We start from the raw sequence: 16,761 nt of genomic DNA, 5'->3' as shown, positions 1-16,761 counted from the left end.
CCCCTCAGAAACCAGGGTCTAAGGAGCATAGAGTGTTGTGTGTGAGAATAATCCACAGGGCTTTGACACAGTAACACATGTATCAAAACAAGATGATGTTGCAACTGGAACAGAGTTGCATAAACCTGGACAGGGGTGTTGGTCTGAAGCATGACAGGCACAGGAGTGGGCAGGATGGTGGATATTCCCCTCCTATTCTTCATTAGGGAAAATCTAAAAAAATAATGCTGTTAAGTCCTATAAACAATGCCATGAAAAGAAATCTGCATCAACCTGATGTCTATGTGCAAGGCAGAGTCTTTTGGCAAGCCCCTCTCATCAGTGGTCTGAGAAAAGGTTTTGCCAAAGAAAACTGGCACAAAGCAAAACTTACTACATACAATAGCCTTTTTTTTCTGGTATCAACTACTTTAAAATCTTTAAAACCATAGTCATCTTGCTTTATCTTACTGTAAGCCACTTTTTGTCAGTAAATATCATGTGCTAACACCAAGACAGCCAGTCCACCTCAAGTAAAACTGAATCAGCTGTATCATCTGACCCAGATTTTATTCCAGTGTAATGAAGACTATAGTCTCGGGTCACGTGGGCTCACTGAAGAGCACCAAAACCTGCCACATGCTGGTTATCACTGCCAGATTCATTCTAATGAAATTCCAATTACTCTGAAAAGATCTGAACACAGATGAATTTGTGAGATCAGTAGTTCTCTTATGTAGTTCTTTGAAACCTTAAAAAAAACATGGCATGTTGTTCAGAACATGTTTAGATATTTAGTAAGTACTAATGAAGTATTCAGAAGAGACATTTTTATATGTTGCAAACATTTTAATGATTACTTTTGAGCTTACACATTGGGTGCTTTTTTTTTAAACTTCAAACTGCAACAAGTTAAATAAATGTTTATAATATACAAAGAAAATACAACCGAAAGTAAAACTTGCTTTAAGTGTGCCTTGCACTAGGAACCAGTGTTTTTTAATAGCTTTATTGTTGAGCTGCACAAACACACTTAAGGATTTGATCTTTATAGCAGGGCATTGAGAAATCAAAATATATTCCCACTTGAAAGAAAAAGAAGAAAAAAAATGGTTGTGCATGATTATACGCAAAAACCCACTAAAATACTCCAATAGTGCAGGCACCATTAAAAAAGAAAAGGCTGGGGATGCCCATTAAGTCTAAATTTTAAAGGAAGCAAGTTTCTGACCAGTTAGCTTAAAGCCAGCAAAACAGGGATCAGTGATGGCAACCGTAGTGTACAGGGTATTAAAAGACAAACTTTACACAATACACTGTTAGAAATTTGTATCAGTGAACACTGAAAATCTGATGATCTGTTCTTTGGAACAGTCAAACAGAAACACCTTAATTTCCAGTTGTGCAAGCCCTTGAAGCATCACACAGTGTTCTGTGCCAATTTCTTGCTGGCTGTGTAGTTACAAGGATTTATTTTGTCATTAGCAGCTAACAAACATTCCACATTTTCCTAAAGCCTCACAGGTGAAAAAAAGGCAAGTCTCATCAGAGCACAGCGTGGAGATCGTATTTTTTGCACACAAACACAAGAGGCTTCGCTAGTATCAAAAACACTTCCGTGTCCCAGGCTGCGGTCAGCGGCTCAGTTGAGGTGGAAGCCTTTCTCCATGGTAGCAGCTAGCAGACGCTCCCTCATAATCTCCTCAGAAGAATACTCAGGCAACTTTAGGTAATGCACACATGTATTCACAGATGGATAACTTGCATCTGTAGCATCAACCTGAGGAAAAACAAGAATTTTACTGCAGTTGTTCACAGCACTCAGTATGGAAGTTCAAACTTGTCAAGTCCTCAGATTCATGGCACTTGTTGCATACTAACACCAGTTGTCAAGAAACAACAGCATCAGCAAAGCTACAGGCCAATTTATAAATATACTTGCTTTATATGTACATTAAGGTTTGATATTTAAATATATGAATTATATATGAAAATATGAGATTATAGTATCAGAGAGCAGACATGAAACAAGAGATTACTATCAAAACCTTAGCATAGTGCTATAAATTCAACAATGAAAATAAAAATCATCATTGTTAATGTAGAAAACTCTTGCACTGCCAAGCCAAAGCAGCTGGATCCTTTGATAGTGGCCTTACCTTGCGCACAACAGTGAGCCGGGGGTGGAGGTTTGCCAGCCCTCCTGGTGGGAGTGTGGAACAACCAGTGGTGAACTGCAGAAAAGCCTTCCTCTCATCCGAGGACATACCACACAAGACTCTCACAAATCGAAGGAATCCAGGGCTTAAAATAAAGTAAATTAATTAGTTCTGATAACACTACAAGAGAGTGTGGAGGTTTTTAAAATTTCTCTTAACTTGACACAGTAGAATTACAATCTTTAGTCATGGTTAAGCAGACATTTTAAGATTCTAGAGCCTGTTGAGTATTAAGAATAAAACATTCTTAAATCCAAAACAATAGTCTTTAATCTCCTTGCAGAGTATTACATAAAAAAATGTAGGTACATACTTATCTTGGGGTGTTATTTGGGTATTTTGCATTTGAATGCATATGAGTGGGTAGAGAAGTAGAGTTCAAACATTTCAGCAGGCTTATTCTAACAGTTCCAGAAGTAATTTGTACGTTATTGCTACCAAACATGACAAGCAGAAAAAACAAACCCCAAACTCAACAAACCTGAAAACATCAGGACTACCTTCTGATAGTCAGCCACCAGTAAGCATATTTGTCCCTTGAATAGTACACTTTGTTTTTTAACTACACCTCAAGAGAAAGGAATAAGAAATATGGGCAAAATAACAACTGTACACAGCCAGAAAGAAATTATAACTACTATCAAACATGAGACTAAAAACTCTAAAATCTAATTTTAGTATTAGGTGCCATTATGTTTTCACTAGTTACAGTAATTTCACGATTACAAGCCGCACCGTTTTGACTAAAATTTTGCTCCCACCCCAGAAATGTGACTTACACTCAGGAGTGGCTAATATGTGAATAATTTTCTGACATTTCCAACCCCAAAAGTGCAAACTGAAGTGCTGAGTCAAGCACCTGCCAGTAAAACCCGGCATTTACGCGATTGTTACAACTTGGTTACTCTGTTTCGCAGCGGGTGGAGCCGGCTCAGTGCCGACAGCAGGAGGAGCCGGGGAGTAGGGGGGGTGGGGGGGGGTGGAGGAGGGGGAGCTCTCTCCTGCTGGCCCCATGGCTCGGGGGGAGGCAGGGGGCTCCCGTCCCGCCTGCCACCACCGTTGGTGCCAGCGGGCTCCATCCCCGCCTCCCACCACCGCCGCAGGTGCCGGCGGGCTCCGTGCCCCCTGCCACTGTGGCGCAGTGCCAGGCTGGGGCGAGCAAGCTCAGTGGTGGCCGGCCCCGAGCAGCCCCGCCGAGCGGCAGCGCCAAGCTGGGCCACTTGGCCTGGTCGGCAGCCCCGAGCCTTCACGGCCCGAGCCGAGCCAGTAAACCCCGCCATGCCGCAATTCTGTTACTAATTGGCAACTTTGTTGCACGCGGGTCCTCGCTGCAAATGACAGAACGGCTTATACTCAGGTGCGGCTTGTGTATGGACAAAGAACGAAATGTTTGCCAACACCCGGAGATGCGGCTTATAGTCAGTGCGGCTTGTATTCGTGAAATTACTGTAGTTGTATTTGAATAATTTTTTTATCTTCTCTCAACAAAAAACTACTAAGTAGCTTCTAACCTATCTGTTGTAACACATGGTTATCTCATCCAATTTTAGACCATCACCTGCTCTTCACTAATCACCAGTTTCATCCAATTTGGCATCTGCATCTAATGAACATACTGGACATTCTATCACTTCACGTTTTCTTTCAGCTACTATTTTAAAATCACTCAGAATAGAAGTACCTATCTCTTGTATATCCCAGTTTGGGTTCGGTGTAATTGATGATATCCTCAGCTGCCCAAGAAGGTGATTGATTTCCACAAAGAATCATCTGAACCTCTTCGTGGCTGAAGGAACTCAGCTTCTCCATTGGAAAGACTCTATTGAAGCCATCTTTAATTTACACAAGATACAGTTATAAACATGAATCCAAATAATGTTTATAAAATAAGGTCACCATTTAAGTCATATTTTAGTCAAACCAGAATCAATCAATAGTTTTTTAATTAAATTAAATGGAACATCTTCACAATTAAAACCAGCATAACTAATGCAAAGGTATTCTGAAATTAGTATCTTACCTATTGCATTCTTAAGTAAAAAGTTTATTTTTGAAAGCCACCACTTTAAACCAGCATGCCCTAAACATCCATTATTCCACCTAACTTCATATATGTTATATTTACAATTACCTCTGAAGGCCTCCATTTGTTTCTGTATACCAGTATGCATGCAGAAGTCAAACATGAGATCTACGTACTCCTCTGCATTATCCATTGTTACAGTCTGCAAAGACAGTAGATAAACATTGTAAGAATTCACTGTTCATTAAAATTATTGTTGAGACAAAAATTTAACTGCTGGATAAACTGTAAAGGTAGGTTATTTCCTTACCTCATCTTCACCACCTGGTTTGAGATCCACAGCTGTAAACCCATATACTTTGGATGAAGGGCAAAACTGAAAATTTAAACTTCAAAACACAAAGGTAGTTAATAACTGAAAACAAGTCTGCTACTGCTTTTGTAAACACACCAGATTTCCAACCTGTCACACCCAAAAGAACTTTACTGGATTTCAAAGTGCATCACTTTGAACCACTGCTCATGTACATACAAAAGCACAGAACTAAACAGTAAGGGACTACATAGATCATATATGTTTCATACATGAGGTATGCAAATACATATTCTCACTATTTATTTGAATTTGATAACCACTGTAAATTTTATAAATTTGATGTATTTAAGCCATCAGCTTCTAAACTACTCAAACCACTTAATTTAGTTCACAAATTCAGAAAAATAATTTCCATTAAATTCCAGCAATAACAATTACAGAGCCACTTAACCTATTAGGCATTTAGGCTCTTCAATAGTGCTACTTGCTTTCCCTCCATAACAACCAAAGCTAAATTCCACAAGCCCTTTGAGGATATAAAGCTATTACACATTACTGACAGAAGGGAAACAAACATGGGGAAGGGTCTAGAGAGGAAGCCATACAAGTGGCTGAGGTCACCTGGTCTGTTCATCCTGCAGAAGAGGAGCTAAGGGAAGACCTCACAGCAGTTGCAAGCTCCTCATGAGGGGAAGAGGAGGGGCAGGCACTGATCTCTGCTCTGTGGGGTGACCAGTGATAGGACACAAGGGAATGGCCTTAAGCTGTGCCAGGGGAGGTCTAGGTGAGATATCAGGAAAAGGTTCTTCCCCCAGAGGGTGGTTGGGCACTAGAATAGCTCCCCAGGGCAGTGGCCACAGTGCCAGCCTGGCAGAGTTCAAGAACCTTTTGGACAATGCTCTCAGGCACAGGATGTGACTCTTGGGGATGGTGCTGTGCAGGTTGTTCCTTGGGGGTTCCTTTCAGCTCAGGACAGATGACTCCAAGGCTGTGAAGTCTGACACTAAACAATTTTTGTGGCACAGTATGATTATAACAAATAACCCATAATATTAATGGTAGAAAAACTGTTGCTTCAAAGGAAATATTTAAAACTAGGGAGGATGACATCCTGTCATGGATTTACACAGTATGACTACTTTGTCTTTTACAGTTACTAAAAGTCAACACGTGCTCTTGTTTAACTTGGATTCAAACAGTGCACTAGGAACAAAATCAAATGTCAATCTGTCCTCTTTAAAAGCTCTCCAAAAAACTTGATATATTTCAGTTTATCATAGCAAAGAAATTACTGAATCACCCTTTTTTAAAGCTGTAATTTTACAAGTATTTGTATTTACAAGTATTTATGTTTCCAGAGTCATACATCACTGCAGCATAGCCACATTTAAGATTAGGAAATTGAGCAAGACAGAAAACCCTCAAACCAAGGAAAAAGTATATGGCTGCATCTCTATGGATTCCCCCTTACAATGATGCTAGTTAAAACTAAGAAATCTTCATTTGTAATTATGTGTTGGCTCCTGTCTCTAATACAACACTGTTTGCCTAGCTACAAATAAATAAGAAAACTTACCCCAAATCCTCTATGCTAAGAGGAGGTCCCGAACCTGATGGATTCTTCAGCATTAATTCCTGCAGTTTTGTGTTCTTTTCATCTTCTGACAGATTTTTGTTGCTTAAAATTTGACGTCTTTTAATTGCAAGGTCCTTAATTTCTTTTAGAAACCTGGCTCTATGTGGGTTTACTAATTCAAAGTCTTCCCATGTCAAAATTCCATTAAACCAGGCAGGAGGCTTAGGTTTTGGTGGATCAAGAATAAATTCTGATTTGGAGTCTTCTTCCAAACTTCCTACTGACAAAGAATCATGTCCTTCTTCTGTAGAAGCCTCTGACTGACTTTCAGTACAGTGCAAGTCTCTGTCACCCCGTGATTCATATATCAACTTGCTCATGTTACTTTTAATGTCCCCCATACACATGAGTTTAAAAAAAGGCTTAGAAATGGGTAAATCCACAAGTCTATTGTCCTGAATGCATTTAGCCAAGAAAATTCCAAGAAAATGAAAGAGTTTGGTTATTCTTTCAAGTTCATCACTATCTTGTGGGAATGGTGCTGTAAACAGTCCACATGATCTCTGTACATAGTAGCCAGGCGGTTTCAATCCACCACCAATATCAACCTGATTTAAGAGACAGACAAAAAAAGCAGACGTGGTTAAAGGTGGATTTAATTAGATATCTGCACTGTCTTAACTTCTTATACTCCACTGCTCTCTCAAAAAGAGAAGAATTAGAAAAATAAGCTGTGGACCAGAGCAGTCATTATTGACCATGATGATTAGCTGCTGTATGAATATGTGTTCTTCCTTCCTGAATGTCTAGCTCATTTTTCATTTTTTTACACAAGCACTAAGTTTAAAATACAAATTAAAATATACCTGACGGGACTCATCATCTGGAAAATCATCATCACAAAGCCAAGCTCCCAAATCTGTCCTCTGAAATTCTGCTGCCACCAACGCATAAAATTCTAAGGTAGGACCCAGGCCTGTTCCTTCCTCCCCTAAAAACTCAACCTAGAAAAACATAAGAAAAGTTAATAGTAAAAGAAAAATCCTAGTGCAATGTCCAGCATTGGTTATGGAACAGGATATTCAATATCCTGTCCAGTACATTAGAAATAGCTATCTAACCTCGCTCTGCTAGGCAGATATGCTTTACCTCTAGAACAGATTTTCTGTCTGCATGAATCTGCATGACATTTTCTGCCCATTCCATCAAGGATTCACCTCGCGGAACTTTCACTCTTTCATGTTTGAGGCGTCCAACTCTGAATTCTCCCGGGTCATCACGTCGCACTGTGCTCGTGGTCCTTGTCCGTTCAACAGTGGCTTCACGTCTGTTCTGCAGCCATACGATTGCTCTGGGAAAAAACCAAACACTGGTTGTATAAAACTTTCATGTCTTCCAGCATGAAGACATGAAAATAATCATCAAAAGTACTATTTTGTAGTCCTTTATGCAATGAACTGCAACCCAGACAAACTGGCCAATAGGATAACCTTGCTATAAGTACACGAGCAAGTCTTCAGCTCAAGTTAAAATGAAATTCCTTGTCATTTTGAGCTTTTCCATCTTCTTCCTTATATTATGCAAAATTATTCAGATTTGGCAGGAAAAATTTGTCTCATTTGGATTAAGGCCCTTCTGGAAATAAGCAATTTAGAAACCATTATATGTAAAATCTGAAAAGGAAGTAGTCAATTTTTTTTTGTTTTTTTTACCTTGATGCTCCAAATGCTGTACATGTGAAGTACAACTGTCTTGTTTCAAATGGAATTAAGAAAGGACACTTGCTTGTTAGTTGCTCACACCAGTCTGGCAAAGCTCCACTTGCTAGTGCCAAGGGTTCCTGTTGTTTGATGCAAGAAATAAAAAAACCACCAGCATCAGTAATGTTTGACTTAGGTAGTCCCAACAAGTTTGTAACTAAGTACATAAACAGCAAACACATCCAAGTACAGAGTTTTTATCTGTGCTTGAAAATTCCTTTCTTCTCAGTAACTGAGATTTTCCTCCCTTTTAAATGCTATCAATCAAGAAAGAAGCTGTATGATGAGCAGCTGAGCTCACTTGATCTATTCTACCTGGAGGAGACTGAGGGGAGACCTCACTGCAGTCTATAACTTCCCCATGAAGGGAAAAGAAGGGGCAGGCACTGATCTCTTCTCTGGGGTGACCAGTAACAGGACACAAGGAAATGGCCTAAGTCAGGGAGACTTATGTTAGATATTGGGAAAAGATTATTTACCCAGAGGGTGGTTGGGCAGTGAAGAGGCTCCTCAGGAAAGTGGTCACAGCACTAAGCTTGACAAAGTTCAAGAAGTATTTAGACAATGCTGTCAGGCACAGGATGTGAGTCTTGGGATGTCCTGCATAGGTGCAGGAGTTGAGACTCGATGATCCCTTCCAACTCAGCATATTCTGTGATTTTAAGTTCATAAACTTTCTAGGACTTTAGAGTAGACACAGGGTGCTTTGACAGACACTGAAAGTTGTAGTAAATCTCTCGGATATACAGTACTCAAAGCACTGTGGGGAGATCTAAGTACCCAATTACCTGGAAAGAATTACTCCTGAGTTTTGTCCAAAAGAAATTAGATACTACTGTTTTAATATCAGAAGACATGAAAGAAACTTGATGGTAGGAAATTATCCCCTTGAAATATTATTACAGTCCCTTCTCAAATACAGTTATAATAAACTATACTACAGAAATTATTACTAAAAGGATGTTCACGGTGCCAGAACAGTCTTTGAAAAACATGAAAAATTGTTTTAAACAAATAATTAGGACAATGTAACTGTAAAAAATTACCCAAACCTCAAAAAGTACACAAGGGCTAATAAAGTTGAGAATCTTCTTTAATCTTTGATGAAGAAAATGTAGTTCTACTAAAGAACTACATCCTAAAGTTTTCCTTTAACTATATCTAACTAATATGGTACCAACGGGACATTTTCTAAATTATATTTTTGAAAGCTTTATGTAGAATATATGAATAATAAAATGTCTGTGAACCCTAACATAATCAATTGTCTTTTTTACATTATCATCATAACTAAAATATATCAATGAAAAAAAGTTTTGTATGCTTTGCACAAAAACAAACTGCATGGTTTTATTCAGACTAGTCTGTACTTACAGAATTTACTCATTCAAAATATAAGGAAGAAAATATGTATGAAATAATTCAAAAATCAAAAATGGCAAAAAAACAATAATTTCAAACAGTCAAGGTACAGAAGAGAGTAAGAGTTCTAAAAACAATACTACATATATATACTGCATGTAATGTATTAGTGTAATACCTCAATCTGTTGCAGAATCTTTGTAGTAATTTTTTTACTTGTGAATTCATCTGGTGGAAAGTTAAACTGAGGATGCTCATCTGCTTCTGAAAATAACCAAGAAGAAAGTTTTCCTTTATTTTTTCTTCATTAAAATATTTCAGAAGCTCTGCAAAATAACTAAGTTACCTTCTTGAGAAGTCCGTGCTGTGTAAGGGTCACTAGCAACTATATACAAAATTCTAAGTAATTGCAGAACATCTTCTACTCCACAGGAGTTCTGTCCACTGCCAGCTTTGGCCTGGGGTTGTTCCTTGGCCAAACTAAGGATATCAGAATTTTGAAGAGTAGAAATAGCCCCTTGACTCAATCCAGATTTTGATCCATGTTCACAAAAATCCTGTAAAAATAGAATGGTTAAGAATGAAAACTCTGTGTTGCTGTCTTTAAAATTGTATTCCAAGTAGATCTGAAAAAATCAAAACAGTTACTGTGTTCAAATTTGACATTTAATCAAATTGTGCAAGGTTTAAACTAGGATTCAAATGCATTTTAACACAACTATGTCTAACAGAAGACATTAAAATAAAAAAAGCAAGAGCAGCAAAATCTAAACTTGAAACTGGCTTTTGAACATTCAACTTCCCTACAAATACCATGGCTCTCCCTCCACAAGGATCTTTAAAGCTGCAAAACAAAGCACACAGCCATTCATAATAAAAAAAGTTTGGATGCAGACATATACCTTGTATGCAGCTATGAGCTGGGAACAATTTCTGTTTTTCCTAATACTTTTATTAGTGCCGGTTAATTTCCAGTGGCGCAGGAAAGCTGAGTCTGCATTCTTCTGCAGGTAGGTTATCAAGTCATTCTTTGGTAATTCATCAGTGCCAAGGTACTGCTCCACATGCTCTACTGACCAGCAACCCTACAACAGGAACCACCAAATGTTGGTTTTTCCTGATTGTAAAGTCTTCAAGATTTCACATGCAATATATAATGTCTTTTTTAAAAGGAGCATGCATTTACAAATATACTCACTCATATTCTTTAAGTAATTGAAAACTGTTAGTTTTTTTTAATGTAGCATTTCAAAAACGCAACAGTGTTTATTTTGCTTTTCTTAAAGCAGCCATAAACCACAAAGGCATAGAAGTAGGTCTTACCATTTTTCCACTTTCTTTCTCTTTATCAGAATCCTTCATTTCTCTGTACATGATTCTAGACATCAAAACAATGAGTTAATATTTCATACTAATAGCACATCCTCTAACTTCTGAGGTTATACATTGACTCATTAGGTATAAGTGACATTTAGATAATGTGATGTAAAACAGCAACAGCAGCTGCTCTTTGCTGCACAGAACATCTGAGATGCCCTGAGGCAGCAAAGTTCTTAAGCTCTATTTTCATTATGTTGGTACTTATCTTGCAAAGTATTTATGTTTCTTTAAGTGAAACTTGAGTAATCAAACAACCTTCATTGTGCCAATTTTCCAAACCAAACAGATTTTTCAGTACATGTGCACCAACTCCTTAAAATTCTGAAGTTCTAGGGAAGCTTGCTGTGCATTAACTTATCTTAACATATCTTTATGCACATTTACAACTATTTCTCATGTTTTCTAACTGGAAAACTGTTACAGCATGCAATTTTTGACACAAGGCAACTCAAAAAATAGGTGCAACACACAAGCACTGATGAAATCTGAACTACAGTTAAAAATACTGTACCCCTCCTTACTGCAGCTGTTGCTTTCATACACATTACTCTTCTAGTATGACAGAAGTTACACTGATTAGGGTAGTAAATGGAAAACACTTCCCATCATATAGTCTTACAATTTCTGCCTATTACTATAAATCTAGTAAAGTGAAATTAACATTGAGAGAACAGCTGAGGTAGGAAGGGCCCTCAAACATCTCATTTAAATAGAATTTCCTGTATTTCACTTTGAGCCCTTTATCTTCTTGTCCTTTCACATCACAACAAAGAAAAGTCCACAGTCTGGCTTCCCAGTGTCCTTCATCAGGTATTCATATACATTGGTAAGAGCCCACATGTCTTTTTTCCTCCAGGTTAGACAGATCCAGATCTCTCAGACTCTTCTTTGTATGACAGAAGTGATCAGCATTTTAATCATCCTAGCAGCCCCTTGCTAGACTCAGTCCAGTGTCCATGTCTCTCTGGTACTGAGGAGCCCTGAACTGGCACATAGCACTGCAGGTGTGTCTTGCCAGTGCTGAGAAGATGCAGATGATCACCTCACTCAGCTTTCCTAATGCAGCCCAGGTTGCTGCTGATCTTTTTTGCTACTGGGGTCCACAGCTGGGTCATGTTTAACTTTATGTCCACCCAAACCCTCAGGGCCTTTTTCACCAACCTTTTTTCCAGTCAGCTGGCCCCTCGCCTGAACCAGTACCGTAATTTCACAACTATAAGGCGCACCCTTTTGACTAAAATTTTCCCTCTAACCCGGAAGTGCGCCTTATAGTCCGGCGCGCCTTATATGATCTACAAAGTTGCAAATTTTGCCGACTCCCAGGGGGTGCACCTTATAGTCTGGTGCGCCTTATGGTTGTGAAATTACCGTACATGCAGAGTTACTTTTCCCCAGCTGACAGACCTTACATATCCCTTTGTGAAATGTCACCAAGCTCCCCATTTCTCCAGCATGATGAGGCCTCTTAGAATGGCAGCACAACCATCTGGTCCAACAGTGACACCTCCCCAGTTTTGTTTTGCCTGGAAGCTGAGGGTCTGCTCTGTCCCATTATACAGTCCACTAACTTAGATGCTTAAACATCTGGATTCATATTAACACGTGGGGTACACCAGCTGGCTTTTACACCAAGGACCACAACCATCTGAATTCAGCAGTTCAGGTGTTTTTCAGACACTACCTAGTCCATGCTTTTGAAATTTGTCAGTAAGAAAAAAAGCACTGAAAGCCTTCCTAAAGTTGAGGAAAATAACATCTGCTGCTCTCTTCTCATCCGCTGAGCTAGGCATATAATAGATGGTTATAAAGCTGTTTAAGTAGGATTTTCTGTTCATAAATCCATGCCACATAATTCCAATCACCTTATCCTTCATTGTTCGAAAATGGTTTCCAGGACTACCTCCATCACCTTTCCAGGGATGAAAGGGTGACCAGCTCATAGTCCCCTAGATCTTTCCCGCCTTTGTGAGAAGCAGGAATGACACTTCCTTTTCTCAGGTCCTCAGAAGTATCTCCCAGTCCTCATGACCTCCCAAAGACAATAGAGTATGGTCAGCTCGTGTGGGTACATTCCATTGGATCCCATGGATGTGTAGGTTGAGTAAGTGTTCATTAACATCTTGCCATTCACATATCACTAGATTCAACTCCAGATGTGCTCTGGCTTTCCTAATGCTCTGCCTTCAAGTTGGGACAACCAGGATTCCTCCTAGATCACTTGACCCTTCCACTCCTTGCATACTTCCCTTTCATACTTTTTCGTTCATCCATGCAGATCTCCTACTGACTCTGCCTGACTTCCTACGTATTGGGAGGGACTGTTCTTGAGTCTGGAGGAAGTGATCCTTGAAAAAAAAAACATCAATGAACTCTCCTCAACTCCTTTTTTTGCTAGGACTATAACTCCATGGGATTTTTCCAAGCAGATCCCTAAAGGTTATGATTTTTTTCCTTGGTTTTGCAGGCACAGCTGTAGTCTAAAAACCAGTAATAACATCCTGACATAAACACAAAAAAAATCTAATTCTAGCATTGCTTATTGCAGAGGAGGAGTTAAAAAATTAACATCCATTTCCTAATCAATCACAGTGTTCTCTACACAGAATAATGAACTGGTGAGCTTACGTGTATGTTGGCTCCCAAATACGTCTAAGTTTGTCAGATTTCACACTGCCATTACAGGAAAGCTGCAACAATTTCTGTACATAGTAAAAGATGGTAGATCGAAAGTTCGTTAGGGGCAGTTCTACTTCTCGAGTTGTTCCAAGACCCGAAACTTTCAAGGTAAGTGCTAAACGTGGTGAAGGCATGCACTCAACCTCTTCCAAGAGTTCTGAATGAGGTGTACCTGCAAAAATCATTTGAGAACCCTTAACACAAAATACATAATGCATGACAAGGTGGCTTAAACATCAATAACATGGTTCAATAAGGAAATGTAATGACTCACTGCACACATGCCAAAGAGACGAGACAGAGTTCTAATGATGAACTAAATTATGACTGAACCATTTCTTTATGGGAAAAAAATTAACAGGAATTTCTGAAATCCCTACTGATCTCTGTATCTTGGAAACATCTTAGATATTATCACAGCACATGCACGCTGCTTTTCCTATACCATATCTTCCTTTCAGTTCTTCAAAATAAGCAGTGGTTTATTTCCACCTAATCTAAAACCTACTTACTCCGCTCTACAATGAATATTGAGTACATCCACAGTGCCGAACAAGAATGACCTAAGGAGCCAAGGAGCAAGATCAGGTGCTGTGCTGCTGACCACACACTCTGCTCCATCACTGCATTACCCTGCCCCTGCCTCAGTTTTGCACTGTGTCAGCACACCCTCTCCAATCAAATCTATTCTGGGTAGCCTTAACACAGTTAAGTTCCTGCAGGTCAAACCAGGTATCTTTATCACATCTTTAACATATCAAGAGATTTTATTATTTATCATGGTAAGAAATTATCCTAGTTAAATTCCTAGATTTGCTTATTTTACACAGCACTTAATTTACTTTTCCCTCAGTAATGATTAGATCTGCAGAGGTAGATGAAACTCTCATTCAGAGAAAAGTCACAGCCACAAGAGCATGTTGTACTGATTAATAGTGGTAGCATCCCCAGATCCAGTGGGCCCTTAACCGAATCTCCATCCTAAAGCCAGATTAAGTATCACGTATTTTGTCAGCATACCTGGTGGAGGGATTTCTAGGTCAGTTGTTTGTTGCACATTAGTACGACCAGGTCTTGGGTCAAAAGCAGGAACCAAAGCAGAAAACTGCCGTTTCAGTACATAATCATCATCCCATGTTCTTCTACGGCCTCCTTTGGTTTCATACTCCTCTTCTTCCTAAACAAACAAACAAAACAAAACACCCCTAGTTGCTTTTTGATTCTGCTAAAGAGAATAATTTGATTAAAAAATTCATGAATACAGCAGTCACAAACTAAACTGCAACTCTACTCCGCTCTGGTAAGGCTGCATCTGGAGTGCTGTATCCAGTTCTGGCCTCCTCAGCCAGGAGAAACATGAAGCTCCTGGAGAGACCTCACAGAGGCTACAAATATGATTAAGGAACTGGAGCATCTTTCTTATGGGGAAAGCCTGGGGAAACCAGGCTTGTGCAGCCTCAAGAAGAGACAACTGAGAGGGGCCTCATCAATGTCAGTATCTGAGGAGACAGTGTCAAAAAGATGGATCCAGGTTCTTCTCAGTGATGCCAAGCAATAGGACAAGAGACAGAAAGTGACACTCAGCAAGTTCCACCTGAACATGAGGAAGAACTTTACTGTGTGAGTGTACACACACTGAGACCGTTTGTGTGCCACTCTGGGGATACTTAAGAACTGTCTGGACACAATCCTCAACATAAAATAAGTCAAAGCTGGCACAGATGTATTTATAGTTTCTGTAAAGAATTAAACTTTTCATGAAGCACCTGCACATAGGAAAATACAGAGTACTGTAGACCAAACTTGGTGTAGATGTTTTGTGTATTTCACAAACTTTGTAATACCAGAGGTTCAAATATATCCAAAACTTTTTTCTTTTTTAAACAAGAAGCACTTTTTTCCAAAGTGTATACATTTACTGATATATAATGTATACATATTTTATCCAGAGATTAACTCAAGTATCAAAATTCTATAACTATTTTGGTGGGAAAAAAAAATCTAATTTTCAGTAAGCTTTAACAAGTATTAATTGGTTATTAATTTCCTACAACAAGCTTTTAATCTGTTCAACTTCTCATTGAGAAGAACTGCATGGTATATCAGAGGGAATAGTACTGGAACACAAGAAAGGAAAATTTTCTTTTCCAGACCTACTTCTTGTTGTGTATTCTAAAGCAAAGTCTATTTTAGCTATTTCTGACACTTCCCACGAACAACATTAACTCCATTTAATAATTTATAAAAACTGGTCAACATTCTACAAACGAAAGTTACTGTTTGCAATGTAGATTGTAGACTTGGTTTCTTTCCTAACTTTGTATCTTTCTGCAGAAGGTGAAACAACAACATGTTTAGTGATGCACCTGAGTTTCTATTAAAACCATGAACATAGTAAGTTAAAATGCTAAATATTTTGGTTCAAATGAAATAAATATTTGCATATTAATTAGAAGATGAAGCTTCTATAATTCCACAAAACAATATTTATATTTATTCCGTAAAACATTAAATTAGCATTAGTGAAGCCTTCTATTTTTCCTGTTAGATCTTGCAATATTCATTCTGACCACTTCAGTAATGGTAGAAGAACAAGCACTATTTGTATCAGTAAAGAGCAACCAAATGAAAAGCCAGAACTCCTGACAGTGTAGGCAAGAACCATATGAACTACCATACTGGGTTTAGCCCCCACCCCACTGTTTTTTTTGTTGGGGTTTTGAGGGTGTTCTTGAGAAGAGAGAGAGGTCATCTGGCAAACTCTTGCTTCATACAGGCCTACAGTTATATACACCCCACAAATGGATCACTACAAAATGCAGCAGCATATCACAGTTATACAATTTCATCTGCCTGTGAACTATTGATCCATCATTTCTACTGTCTGTCAACTTGTTCCCAGCCTAGTTTTAAGACATTAATTCTGAGCTGTAAGGTCTTGGGTATGCTGGTGTTTAAAAACACTTTCCTTGTGGTTTTGACTATGTGCAAGAAACTAAATAAATCTAAATAAATTTGTTTTAACTAATGGAGATATTGTAGCTAGGACTTCCTTCCTATTGCAGAAAAGTATCTGTGGTTTTTTAAAGCATCTGTTAGTCAATTAAGATACCATCAGTCCTAACTAGATCATACCATAACTTCTTCATATTCTTGATCTTCTTGATTATCATCTTCATTTTCATCATCTTCTTCATCTGGTTCAGGTAGATCTTCATCATCATCTAACTCTGCCAACAGAGTACTAGCTCGGCAGCTATCAAGAAAATCTATAACACATACATATATTTACATACAGAACAAAAAACAAGAATAACTTTTAAAGTAGAATTTTTAAAATAAGGAACAGAAGCATTGGGAAGAGTGAAAAAACAAATCTCACTTAAACCAGAAAAAGAAAACTAAAATATTGCTTATTGCATAACAGGAATAAAAGCTGTGATGAAAGCATATACCTGTGAAAAAGTCCA

General features: G+C 38.6%; 1 protein-coding gene across 8 annotated transcripts in view; it reads right to left on the bottom strand.

Moving 5' to 3' along the window:
- Positions 1-805: 805 nt before the first annotated feature.
- HECTD1 (HECT domain E3 ubiquitin protein ligase 1) overlaps positions 806-16,761 on the bottom strand; it is a 61,677-nt gene continuing 45,721 nt past the window's right edge. For all 8 annotated transcript variants that reach the window (XM_033062267.2, XM_033062273.2, XM_033062271.2 and 5 more), the window contains 16 exons: positions 16,427-16,560; positions 14,312-14,468; positions 13,241-13,463; positions 10,559-10,613; positions 10,138-10,320; positions 9,582-9,792; positions 9,414-9,499; positions 7,826-7,953; positions 7,263-7,464; positions 6,980-7,117; positions 6,114-6,721; positions 4,532-4,610; positions 4,330-4,423; positions 3,880-4,030; positions 2,139-2,283; positions 806-1,759 (listed from right to left, as the gene is read on the bottom strand). In XM_033062267.2, the coding sequence (XP_032918158.1) occupies positions 1,622-1,759; positions 2,139-2,283; positions 3,880-4,030; positions 4,330-4,423; positions 4,532-4,610; positions 6,114-6,721; positions 6,980-7,117; positions 7,263-7,464; positions 7,826-7,953; positions 9,414-9,499; positions 9,582-9,792; positions 10,138-10,320; positions 10,559-10,613; positions 13,241-13,463; positions 14,312-14,468; positions 16,427-16,560 (2,732 nt within the window). In that variant the 3' untranslated portion in view covers positions 806-1,621. The remainder of the gene's footprint in view (positions 1,760-2,138; positions 2,284-3,879; positions 4,031-4,329; positions 4,424-4,531; positions 4,611-6,113; positions 6,722-6,979; positions 7,118-7,262; positions 7,465-7,825; positions 7,954-9,413; positions 9,500-9,581; positions 9,793-10,137; positions 10,321-10,558; positions 10,614-13,240; positions 13,464-14,311; positions 14,469-16,426; positions 16,561-16,761) is intronic.

Source organism: Catharus ustulatus, chromosome 6 (genome assembly GCF_009819885.2).
Source record: "Catharus ustulatus isolate bCatUst1 chromosome 6, bCatUst1.pri.v2, whole genome shotgun sequence".
Lineage (NCBI taxonomy): Eukaryota > Metazoa > Chordata > Aves > Passeriformes > Turdidae > Catharus > Catharus ustulatus.
This window is presented reverse-complemented; position numbering and strand designations above follow the sequence as displayed.